This window comes from Rhinolophus sinicus, chromosome 4 (assembly GCF_057876585.1).
Source record: "Rhinolophus sinicus isolate RSI-liver-muscle chromosome 4, RSI-T2T, whole genome shotgun sequence".
Classification (NCBI taxonomy): Eukaryota; Metazoa; Chordata; class Mammalia; order Chiroptera; family Rhinolophidae; genus Rhinolophus; species Rhinolophus sinicus.
In genome coordinates this window covers 96,678,225-96,691,020 of record NC_142504.1, presented here as the reverse complement: position 1 = coordinate 96,691,020, position 12,796 = coordinate 96,678,225, and the positions used below count along the sequence as shown (strand labels likewise).

Below are 12,796 nucleotides of genomic sequence, written 5' to 3'. Positions count from 1 at the left end.
CATTATACGCCTGATGCAAGTTACTTGTCTTCTCCGAGCTGCCCCTCCTCTTATCCGAAGATTGTATTGGGTGTTCTCTGAGGTCCCTCATTGGGCTGGCTGTCCCTGGTATTCTGCTAGCTAAGTGTCTCCTCATCTGTCTTGCCTGGCTCCAGGTGTCTCCTGCCCACTGATTTCACTCCCCCTACCTTGCTGTTGTTACTTTTGGGGTGACATGCATGGGACAAACACCAGATGCAGTTGGTAAGGACTCTGAGTTGCACAGGCTGAGAACACAGGACTACCCACCGCTCTGTGGTCTCAGGGAAACTCAGGGCACATCCCTGAGGCTGGCGGTGGGATTGGGGGCAGAATCGTAGGATGGGAGGGGAGGTGGGGGTGATATTTGAGTTAGACAAGGTGGTATACGATGGTGTGATCTCTCTGGGTAGATTTGGGATGACCCAGTGTTGGGTCTTGAAGGAGCCTGGGCCAGGGGCTGTCACCTGGTAGGGCAGTGTCGGTTAGACCTGTTTAGGGCAGACCTGCCTGGGCTTCTCACTGCTGATATGATGTCATTTCCTGCCTTCTGGCCAAGTCATTGTCCCCATCCCAACACCAGCCCACAAACCCTCCCACCGTGAAAAGCATTGCAATGATCACGTGGCTTAACTTAGTCCTGAGCCTACAGCACGTTGCTGAGGGAAAGCTCTGCCAACTTGGCAACGAGACGGGCCTCTGAAGCCAAGAGCGGAGTTCCAGCTGGCCTGGGGGCTGTTCACACCCCAGGACTGTCGGTTCCCAGGCACAACAGCTCATCAATGTTTCAGACCCTAGCCCCACCGACAGCAGAGAGGGCCCTTGCCCTCAGAAGGGCCCAGTCTGAGATAGGTCCTTGGACCCCGTCCCCCTTTCCATCTGGGACCTGCTCCTGCGGGATAAGCCTTCTTCTAAGGAGTGTTTTCTTCTTTGGTGGATTTATAATAAATATGCCTACAGCCAGATTTGTGTTATGCTCCAAACAGACCAAGGGGCTGTTGGAGGTTGTCCCAAATGGGACAACCATTGCTGGGGCTGAAAGCTGCCTGGGGCCCGGGGAATGGGTAAAAATGGGATTGTGTTTGTCCAGCACAATCACTCTTCCCACTCCCGGTTATGTCGTCAGGTAACTGGGTTATAATTTCATTACAGCCCGCCCTGTGCTACACAATGATTATCACACAGCTCCAGACGTGCACCCGGTCTCAGCAACACCATGTTGGGCATGGTACCCAGGGTGCATCTGGAGAAAGGAGGGGACAAGAAAGGGATTGTATTAAAGTAGTAGGGTATGTGCAAATTGCCTACCTGCAGTGGACTGTGGACCTGCCAGGTCTGCATGGTACAAGAGCAAATGCAAAATAAAAGCAGCCCAGGTGATTGATGGAAAACAGTCCCATCATGAAGGTTCTGCCAAATAAACCAGCAGCCATGACTTGTTCCCAGATTCTATTGGATGATACCAGAGAGTAATTAGATCTTTAATTTGAAAATATAGCTCAGGGGGGGATCACAAAGCTCAGGGGACTGACTATACACCCTGTTCTGACTTTGCCCCCATAGTGATGAGAGCTGGGGCAGATCTCAGTTCCTCTCCCAGCCTCAGTTTCTTCCCCTGTAGAATGGGTGTACTAGGTGGCCTCTTGGGTCTTTTCAGGATTAGTAGGGTGTTTACCTTCACCACCAAACAGAAAAGGGCGGGCCTAGGGCTAGCCCTCCTCCACAAGGTGAGAGGAGATTGGCTTTGGTGCCCCCCCTTCTGCTGTGGATACTCCTTCCCCGTTTCATCCCCCTTCCTCTCATACTCCCCATCTTTTTGCATAGTGCCCCCCCCCCATCTCTGGTCAAAACCCGGCTCTGCCACTCTACCAGTTATGTAAGCACGAGCAGGTGCCGTAAGCTCTGTGCCTCTATTTCCTCATCTGTAAAATTCAGATAATATGAACTCCCACTTTATGAAGTGGTTGAGCTGATTAACTGGGGAAATTAATATAAAAGCCTTAGTGCAGTGCCGGGCATGAGTAAGTGCTCAGTAATGTTGCAAGTATCGTGGTGGTTGTTGCAATCCTGATGTTTCCCCATCTGCTTCCCCCACACTCTGGCTTGTTCTGACTCTGAGGCTCACAGACTCGGGATTCTGACCTTTCAGAATCGAAAAGGATTTTGGAACGACTCAGTGCCAGGCTCCCCTCTACAATCGGCAGGCTCATCTAGACGCCTGGGAGTAGATTCATGAACTTGATTGTTGCTGAAGCCTGCAGGGGACACCTTTCTTTCCAATTCTCTTACTTCTCCCTGACGTTTCCCCTTCACCCAGCGCAAATGTTCCCCAGGGCCTTCTGAGCTCTGGTCGCTGTGCGTGCTGCTGGGGAGTCCTTGTTCCTTGGAACCACACAGAGGTAGTCCTGGGCCCACGGACTCGCAGCTGCGAGGACTTCAGGGTAGGGAGAGCTGGGCCAGCCCTGCAACGCTCTCCTCCTCTGAACCTCACAGCAGCTTCCCGCCCACCCCCTCGGCTCCCACCTCACGCAGAAAATCATCTCCGGAAAGAGTGGGAAGAAGAGAACTGCTTTGAATGAGGCCCCACTGAAGAGTATCAGAGAATTTCAGAAACAAAAGGGACCTTACCTATTCCCCCTCCATTTTATAGAGGAGAAAACGGAAGCGTCGGGAAATTAAGTGATCTGCTCTTGGTGACCTAGCTGCCAGCTCATGCTCCTCCAATGCCATTCAGTGATTCAGTGATCATTTATTGGGAACCTTCTATGCACCAGATCCTGTGCTCAGGGTTAATTTGTACAGGCCTTTCTCTTAGGATCCTAGAGTATAAAGGGGAGAGAGTCAGGTCAGTAAGTAATCACAGTGCAAGGGGATAAAACGCTCTGATGGATGACCAATGGAAGCACAGAGGAAGGGGGAATCAGGAGGACTTCTTAGAGGAGGTGACGCCCAGGCTAAGACTTCATGATTGAGAGGAGTTTATAGGCTTTTAAACAGAATGAGGGTACTTGGGGATAGGCTGTGTATCTCATTCACCCAGCTGGGAACAGACCCTGCAACTCACAGCTTCACTGTGGCCTCAGGCCCCCCGGGACCACCGCCAGTCACACTCTCTTTTAATCCAGCAGGCAGAACTTTTGGGAAGTGCACAAAATTGTGTATCTGCCCTATGCTTCATTATTTTGATTTTCAAATAGGTGTTTATATAATAACCTTTTTGTTCTATTTGTGGAAACGGCACTTTCTCAGTGCTGGTTTTGTGTGCATGAAAAGCTGAACTTATGGGACAGACATGGCCTTGGTCCTGCTCCAGCTGTGTGTGTCCAGTCCAGCCACCTATGTTTTCCTCCTGGAGCTCTCCCCTGAGATCCAAGTGTTGGCCGGAGGGAGCACAGAGTCATAGGAGGGGCTCCCACCTGCCTGGGGCTGGATGTCCACCTGGCAGCCCTTGTGTCTGTTTTCTCTTCCTCCCTCAGCCTCCAGCCTCATAACCACTCTGGCCAGATCAAAGCTTCCTGGTGCCGAAGCCAGCCTGCGGGTGTAAGAGTATCTATTGTGTACATGGGTTTTCTTTAGGAATGTCTCATAGACTGGCAGGAGTGCTCAACAACTTCTGGACTATGGAGGACTTGACTTATTCAAGTATTAGCTTTGGGTGGCTTCGATCTTTAGTTTTCAATTACAGGGAAAAATATGGCTGCTATAAAAAATGTTAAAAGTGTGAATAAGCAAGAATAATAATAATAAACTCTTCTGTAATCCCATAACCCAAAAATGATAATAGTTCATTTTTATTGGGCACTTAATCAGGGCCAAGCATCATTCTAATCTATCTATCTATCTATCTATCTATCTATCTATCTATCTATCTATCTATCTATCTATCACCTATCTAATCTTCACAACAACCCCACAAGGGAGAGATTATTACTTTTCAACTTTACAGATAAAGGAAACTGAGGCACAGAGAGGTTAAGTAATCTGCATGTACGTGATGGAGCCAAGAGTAAACCCAGAACCCTGAACTGAATCACTGTGTAGATTAGCCCTAGAGACCTTCCTGTTAACATTTTGGTGAATTTCCTTCCTGTTCTATTTTTGTGCATGAATGTGTTAAACATTACATACTGATTTTAAATGGTACTGTCTTATGGTCAACTTGTGACCAGGTTTTTTTCACTTAACGCTATATTGTAGCATCAAAGAATTATTTTAAATAGTTATTATTTAATAGTATTATTAAATAAATTAGTATTATTTTAAATAGTAATTATTTTAATAGTCTAAACCATTGTTTTAAATAGTTACATGGTATTCCATGAATGAGTGAATATCATAATTCACCCCAAGGATCCCCCATTTTGGATCTTTTTAGGTTGTTCTTAGTTTTTTGTTATTAACAGTGCTGTGACAGACATCTCTACGGGTAATCTTTGAGCACAATATCCTTGCATAATCTCATTGTTATGCACAGTGATTCAAGTCTTGGTCCCAGGGGTTTGCAGAATGGTAAGGCTTTGGACACAAATGGCTCACCTGCCTCTAGAAAGGTTGCATGACTCTGCTCCCACCAACAGAGATGAGATGTGCTGGTTTCCCAGCGCTACGGGCAGATAAACTCCAGCACTGGCGTAGAACCTGGGTTGGAAAGGGAAGAAATGGAACCGAGGTTGCCGGGGTGCGGGCGGAAAGGAAGGCTCTTCTGGGGAGCAGCAGGGGTGGGAGCCAAGAGGAGTCCCTGAGGGGCCCATGGAAAGAGCTTCATGGTCTCAGCAATGAACTGGATGCAGGGGGTGAGCACAGGGAGCTCAGGGGGAGAAAGCTGATCTGCTCCATACAGTGTTTCAACACCTGGTGACATCAGGCTTACCTTGAACAGCTTCCTAGGAGAATGTGCTAGTTGTGTATTTATTGGGGGGTGATAAAGAGGTAGAGTGTTTTTTCTTGATTACCTCCCATGAGCAGCTATTAATGACAAAGTGATGTTTCAATGTCATTGTATAACCAGGCTCAGCTGAGGTCAGCCCGTGGCCTGTCAAATGCCAAGTAAATGACACAGACCCCAGGAGTTCTGCAGTGGAGCACATGGGCTTTAAGCCAGACTTGGCAGGGTGGGTGAAGTGACAGCTGAGAGAGCGTCTTCTTGTCCTATCTGGGCTTCATCCTTTCTAGCTGTGAGAACTTCGTTACCTTTCAGAACCTCCTGTTTCCATTGCCCCATCAGAAAATCGTGCCAATAGTAGCAATGGGGTGTGTCACGATGAGGATTAAAGGAGACAATAGATGTGACTGGCCCATAGTATGTCCTCAGTAACCATCAGAGGCTCTTATTATTTTCAGCAATGGATGTATTTTCAAGGGCAGCCAAGTTGAGAAAGCAGAAAAGTTCCAGTCCTATTTGAAGAATAGGGTAGATCTGGGTGAGAGATTTGGGCCTCTGGACCCAAGGGAAAAATAGAGGAAAACTTTTGGGGGCAGTATGGGGGAGAGTCATTGGCCATTGGTCAGTGGCCATGCCCCAGCTCCAGGCATGTAGCATTGCCACCCATCCTTGGGTTCTGCTAACCACCCCCGCCCAGGACCTGGGAAGGCTTGTGTAGTCAGGGGCCTTCCTTGGCTGGGGGAGACCATTCCTCCTCATCCCCCACCCCCAGGGCAGCCCCGCTGAATTGCATTCCTCACCATTTTAATCTCCCACGCAGTGCCTGTGATGTCTCACTTCTCTGTGTCTGGCTCTCTGTGAGCGGAAGTGATGGGTGTCAGGGTGTGAGCTATTGCAGATTCGAGAAGGGGGGATAAAATCAAGTCCAGTCATCCTCCTGCCAGCCCCCCTCTCCTCTCCTCACCTGCCAAAATAAATAAAGACACGATCTAATTACAGAGGATCTGAGAATGGGTGAAAGGCAAGGGAAAAAAACTCGGTGAGTCAGTTCACCATCAGTTCATTCATGATTCTCTGCTTCCTAAAAAAGCCTGGAGCTTCTCTCTCTGCGGCTCAGATGATGGTGGGTGTGGGATGGTCCCTTCCTCGGCAAGCGGGACAGGGGCTTAGTTACAGGACATTTGCTTGACTTCTGTTGTGAACATGATGAGCAGCTCAGCCAGGCTCAGTGCGCATGTGGTACCAGGATTTGGGGGTTCCAGCCCCCTCATGGCGGTGCCTCCTCCCGCCACCCAAGGCGGCTCTGTGGAGATGTGTCTTGTCACTGCTGTGTGCTGACTGTTCCAGACAGCGCAGGGGAGGCTGTGGAGGCGGCCGGCGCACCAGGCGCAGGAGGCAGCTGGGACCTGCCAGTGCCTGCCTTTTCTGGAAGCCCATTCAGGCAGCTTCCGGCTGGCCTGCAGGGGACAGATTTCCCATTTGGCAGAAGCAGACTGTGCCTCTGCCATGAGGCCTGCAGAGTTAAAAAAAAGAGGGGAGGGGGAGGCAAGGCTGGGCTTGTGTATCCCCTGGGCAGGGCAAGAAAGACACAGACCACCTTCTACTGTGGCCTTGAGGCCAGCAATGCCTTTAGGCTGCAACTACCGGTGACTCCACAAGTTTAGGACCTCACCTTAATTTTGTTTGGCTTTAGAAGGCCCTATGTGATTAACTTAATGCCTAGTCTGTGTCCCTTATTGCTTACTTTTCAGATCAATGCTCAAATTAGTTTGGCCTCTCAGAGCCCATAGTGTCCTATAGCAGAAGAAGGCTACTGCCTAAAAGGTATGGTAGCTGGGTTGTTGTGCAGGTTGTGCACTGCACAAGTGTGTCTGTGTAAAGAGATGGAAGCTGTATATTTGTGCATTTATTATGACAATTATCCAACAGATGGCAGTAAAGTGTCTTGAGGAAGAGATTCTTTTTTCTAATCTGCACAGAGGCACTGTATAGGATAATGGTAGCCCAGCTGAAAGGCCAGAGAAAAATCAGTTCTAGGGAGAATTTTCTAGCAGATAATATGCCAAATAGGTAAACCATGGGCCAACCCTGGCTGGGGCAGCAATTCTCGTGATCTGTCACTAAGCCCTCTTTCTCCCGTCCTCGCTAGCTCCTCCTCTAAGTTGACCTTCTCCCCTCTTCCTATCTCTGTTCCTTGCCTGCCCTCAGCTAGGCAATGAGTTGAAGACACAATGCCTAAAGTTGCAGAACTGGTGTGGCCATATGTCCCTGCTTTCAGGAAACCCTGGCCCAGGCCCCTACTCCACTGGACTCAGGGCAATGTCGGGCTCAGCTCAGGCACACAGCATCATGCAGGCAGGGAAAGCTGGCCCTGCCTGCCCACACTGCGCACAGGACAGGCTCCTTCTCACCTCCTCCACTTCAACAGAGAAAGGACAATAGTTCTCCAATCTTTGGAGATTTGAGCTGCTTAGCTCGTGGTTAGGATGAGCTGTGGTTGTCCTGCAGCCGGCAGCTGACCCCCTGCACCAGGAGTATTGCTCCCATTCCAGGAGCCAGTGTTCTTCCTAGACACACAGAGAACGATGCCTGAGAGCCTAGGGCAGGGGGGTTGGCCAACACCTCCTGCCTCCTGTCTTTCTGTGGACCTTGAGCTAAGAAAGGTTTTTACATTTTTAAAAGGTTGAAAGGAGTTCAAAACAAGAATAATATTTCCCTACACCGGAAAGTTATATGGAATTTAAATGTCTGTGTCCATAAAATTTTATTGAAACATAGCCACACCCATGTGTTTACATAATTTTTATATACTAATAATATTGCGTAGGACTACTGTGGTGAGACAACAGCAGCGTTGAATAGTTGAGACAGAGACCCAGTGAGCTGCAAGACCTAAAATATTTACTATAGGCCACTTTCCAAAAACAGTTTGCTGACCTCTGGCATAGAGCAGGAGAAGCCGTGAGGTATTCTGGAAAAGGCTCTGGATTCTGAGACAAGAGGCCTGGCTATGAGCCCCCGTTGCATCGTTTAGCAGCTGTGTGTCCTCAGGCAAGCCACCTTGCCCTCTGAGCCTCAATTTCCTCATCTGTCAATGAGAATATCAACAGTACCTGTCCTGCCTGTATCACGTTGCCATTGTGTGGGTCAGGTGACCTCAAAGACGACCTAGTGCCTTGTGGGCAGCAAGGCCTGTGTGAATGTTTAGTATTATTTGCCCTAGAAGGTGGGTCAACCCTGGCCTTCCTCTTTTAACCCTTTCTTCTCATCATCTTTCTCTACTGCCTTCATCCCTTCTGGCCTGGGGCAGGGATTTTTATTGGCCCTTGGCTCTCCCTTTGTGCACAGGTTCCTGTTACCAGATGGGCAGCCACGTGCCACATGAGGACCTTTTGCCCTCTCAGTGATCACCAGACCTAAGGAGCAAATCCAACATACCCAAATCCACTTGTAACCGGAAGTGCTAGTTTGTACTCATTGAAATTCTGATCACAGGAAGTTGGGGGAGTTTCTTAAATGACCACTGGGGAGAAAGGTTTGATGCACTGCTCTGACAGTTTGCCAACTGGGAGAGAAGGAAGCCCTGCTTTTATTCAGGGCTCTTTCATCGATATATGCACTTAATTATAATTTAGGTTTGGCATGGGTCCCTAGGCCTCGTTTGGGAAATAGCAGATCCGATAGTCTGGGATTCTGCTTGAAGAGGAAATGTTAAAAAGAAAAAAGAGAGGGAGGACAGTAATATAATCAGTGCCATTCTCCCTCTAACAGTGGGACCTTTTAAAAACTGGTTGTGACCTATGCCTGCCCACCCTGCTGCTGCGCTCGCACCCACCCCATCCCCCAACGTGGTTGAAGGTCATCCGACACAGACATCCTGCTCTCTTCGTAGCCAACTACGTGGAGACCCAGGGCAGTTCTCAGAGGTTAGAAGACAGTCCCCTCTTGTCCCAGATGACTTCCGTCTGCCCTCTGTTCACCTGACTTCATGATCTTTGGGTCCCTTGTCTGCCTCAGTCAGAAAAACCTAGAAGCTCCTTCCCACCCCAGCGCTGTCTGGCCTCTGGATCTCTGCCCCTTGGCTGTCTCCACCTTGCCTCATCTCGGCCTTGATGCTCTGCTTCTCTGCACTTTCCCAGGACAGGGATGCTCTGTGTTCCCAAAGCTGAGTGGGCCCCTGCTTCCCAGGCCTCACCTGCACGGGCCTTGGGTACCTCCTCCATCTTCTGAGATGCCCCCTGCAGCTCCTGGCTTCCCTCCACAGTCTGCAGGGCTGTCTTTCCCGGTCAAATGTCAGGGAATTGTAGATTGAGAAGGACCGCTAGTGCGCGCGTTCTCTCTCTTATAGCCTATTCTCCACAGCCTCCGTGACAGATAGTGATGCCTGGGTATCTCCAGGGACAGGAAACTCACTTCCCCCAAGGGCATCCCATTCCTTGTTGGATAACCCTAGTTACTAGAAAATGTTGCTTTTGGTGAGCTAAAATATCCCTCTTGATAACTCAGCCCACTCATTCTAATTCTGCCTTCTGTAATAATTCGGAATGTCTGCTACTCCACCCAAAAGGCTTCCTGGACACTCATTATTTCTCCTGCTTCACTGTGCCCAGTGCCCTCTGGAGTTCTGCTGCCCCTTCTGACTGACCAGTGCCCAGCAATGGCCTTCAGAGACTCTCCCAACTGCCACCACACTGTGGCATCACCAGCCAAGGGGCCCTGGGCAACTTGCCACGCTGCAAAGGGGTCTTGCCTCTGGGTGAAGTGAGCCCTGGGCTGGACCTCAGAAAGAATGTGAAGCAGAGGCCCTGCCTGCCTGGGGAGGACAGCACCAACCCTTCAGCAGGAGGCCTCTGCAACTTGGAAGACAATCAAGGGCATGATCAGGTGGTCATGGCCAAGGCCTTCCTGGTCCTACACAATCACATATCACAATCTGAGGGGGAGCCTGGAAATCTGCCCTGTGTACAAGCTCCCCAGGTAGCCTGAATATGGCCCAAGTTTCAAGCCACTGACTTCGGATTGCCTGGATCTGGTCTCTGAAGGCCACGATTCTGTCTTCCATCTCAGAGGGGTCTTCATGGTGAAATAGGAAAGGGTGGGAATCTGGGAGTGACTGTCTTACTGCAGCCTTCAGTTGGGGACAAGGATTGGAGGGTCTTCCCTCCCCCACGGGGAAGGGAGCATAGAGGAGAGAAAGATAAGCTTTTGCTCCCTCCTGGCTCAGGGTTCTTAGCAGGTCAAAGACCAGCCTTCAGGGCTGTGTGTGGGGGGTGTCCTCTGTGGGTCCCCTGCAGTACGCTTGAGGAACTTAGAAGCCTTACCTGCAGGAAACAGCAAGCAGTAGAAGGCAGTTGATGGTGAACTTAGAAATCACTGACACAGACAACATGGCAGAGCCAAGGAGTGCAGAAGAGAAAGACCCCTGGGGGCCGGGACATCAGGTGTGGCTCTAGGAAGAAGCTGGGGGAGGGGCTGACTCTGGGCCTCAATTCAAACAGCTCTAATTTTTATCAGCTTCACTTACTGGGCATAAGATAGCTGAACAAAAGATTCTGCTACATAAAACATAGGAAGCCATTGCAGGAAGGGAAAAGGGAAGGCAAAGTTGCCTCAGCCCTTAGAATTGTTGGCACATAAAGAAAAGCTGGAGGGTCTCCCGTCCCACACCACACAGCAACCCCTGCCCTTTGCTTCTCACCCTAAGTCAGGTTCCATCTGGGAAGACCTGGGCAGGGCTCAGAATGTTGTCAAGTTTACATTGAGCCCCATCCTGCCTCAAAGTCAAGGCCAAGACTGAAGCATTTGGCGGTAACAGAGAATAGATTTCTGTTCAATGAATGGAGCAAAGATACAGGAAGCAGATGTAGGTCCTTCAATGAGGTAACCCCAAAGTATGCATTTGCTGGCTCCTGTGGGTGCCTCTAGTCTTAGCATTGGTTGTGGCCTTGACAGTTTTCATTTGCAGAATCCATTTTCCCTGATGACTTGTTACACTGTGATGAAGTGTGGAGAACAGACTGGAGAAGAAGGCAGAGTAGATGCAGAGGCTCAGTTAATGGAGGCATTTCAATATCCAGAGGAGATACGCGGGTGGGTTGGGTCAGTGTGATGCTTTGGATGTGGGCTGATTCCTGCATCTCAAGGTAGATGAAAACAGAAGTCTCCTTTACCTCTGATTTATGCGATGCCATCAGCTTAGCAATAACCATTTGAGTTTTTTTAAGCTTTATTGAAATATAGCATTGGTAAGTTTAAGGTAGATAATGTGTTGATTTGATGCATGTATGTATTAGCAATGACGATTTGGAACCAACGTCAGGCAACTTATTTCTTGCTTATTAACAGTAATGGTGACCGTTCATGCATTGCTGGAGGGAAGGGCGGATAATGTAGTTGCTGCTTTGGGGTCTCTGTTCTTCTCTCCTCAGTATGCTAATGAGCTGAGGCTTTTTCTGTCCTCATTCTCAGGTAACCGGTATGAAATCAAGGTGTACACTGGCGATATCCTTGGTGCAGGGACGGATGCTGATGTCTTTATCAATATCTTTGGAGAGTACGGAGACACAGGTAATAGATTTGAAGTCTTTTCTTCACAAGCCATGCCCAGAACTCCTTCTCAGGTGGGCTGTTTCCCACCATCCTGGAAGAGGAAGGCAGCGCCAGTCTCCTCTAGGCTTGTCTGTTGAGCATCTCTCTTCTTGCAATGTGGTGTCATGGCCTTCCCTGGGCAGCAAAGTGCCCAGCTTATAAAATTTATGTGTGAGATGTGTCTTCAGAATAAGGTATGCTTGGGGTTGAGGTTGAGTTAAAACTTTCCTGCATCCTAGAACAAATCCAAACTCCACGTCCCCAGGGAACTCATTGTCACTTACCTTCTTTATCTCCCTAAGTTTCATGTCCATCTTGAGATATATTTTGGGATGTGGCTGGGCACGGCCTGATTCAATGTAGTGGTTTTGGGCAGACCAGAATGGGGCCAGGGATAGAATCGTGTTGGCCTCATATGTGGAGCAGGTACTGAGAACACAGATGCCACTACAGGCATTCATGCCTGCGGAACTGAGACAGGTGGTTCTCTCCTGCTTCTTCCCATTTAATGGAATAGCATAGGAGTCAGTAAAGCTATGTGGATTTTGGGCACACTATATTAGAAAATTCAAAGTGCATTGCTGAGCTTATAAGAAAGAAAGAGAAGTCTCCAGGTGCCAGAAATGAAGAGAGAATTCAAAAAGTATTATCTGTGAAGTAATGCTGTGGCTTTTGAGAGGAGAGAACTTGCATGTTCAACCATCTACAGGGTTTTCATCAATCTACAGGGTTTCCATACCCTTTTGGGGTCATGAAATGAGATACTGGCTGTACAGAAGGCAAGATGTGCAAAATTAGAACCAGTTTTTACAAACGTACAGCAGAGGATAGGTACAAAAGACTCCAGGTCAAGACTAGTTACAACAGCAGAAAACTAGAAACAACCTAGGTGTCCATCAGTGGAAGAAAGCATACATAACAGTCTTTTTTTCCTTCAATGACTAGTATACAGCAGTTGGATGAATGAACCAGTTACTAGCTTCAACAGGGTAATCTCGAAAGCATAATATTAACCCAAAAGTAAGTTGCACAAGGCCATGCGGTGATGATGGTGAAACGATCATCACCGCAGTGACGATGATCCCAATGACAACAGCACTTATTATAAGTGCTTTGTGTGCACCAATTCAATAAATCCTCACCATAGACCCTACAAAGTGGTGCTGTTATTATCCCCATTGTACAGATGAGAAACTTGAGGCAGAGATGCGCACAGTATTATTTATGTAAATTCTAGAACATGCAAAAGTAGTATATTTTCTTTATGGATACAAATATGGGCAAACAAAAATTCATGGCAACAATTCA

The 12,796-nt window shown here is 48.6% G+C and overlaps 1 protein-coding gene across 4 annotated transcripts in view; it reads left to right on the top strand.

Annotated features, from left to right (window-relative positions):
- Window positions 1–12,796, top strand: part of LOXHD1 (lipoxygenase homology PLAT domains 1) — a 141,341-nt gene that overhangs the window by 24,132 nt on the left and 104,413 nt on the right. For all 4 annotated transcript variants that reach the window (XM_074340031.2, XM_088797976.1, XM_074340030.2 and 1 more), the window contains exon 5: window positions 11,369–11,467. In XM_074340031.2, the coding sequence (XP_074196132.2) occupies window positions 11,369–11,467 (99 nt within the window). The remainder of the gene's footprint in view (window positions 1–11,368; window positions 11,468–12,796) is intronic.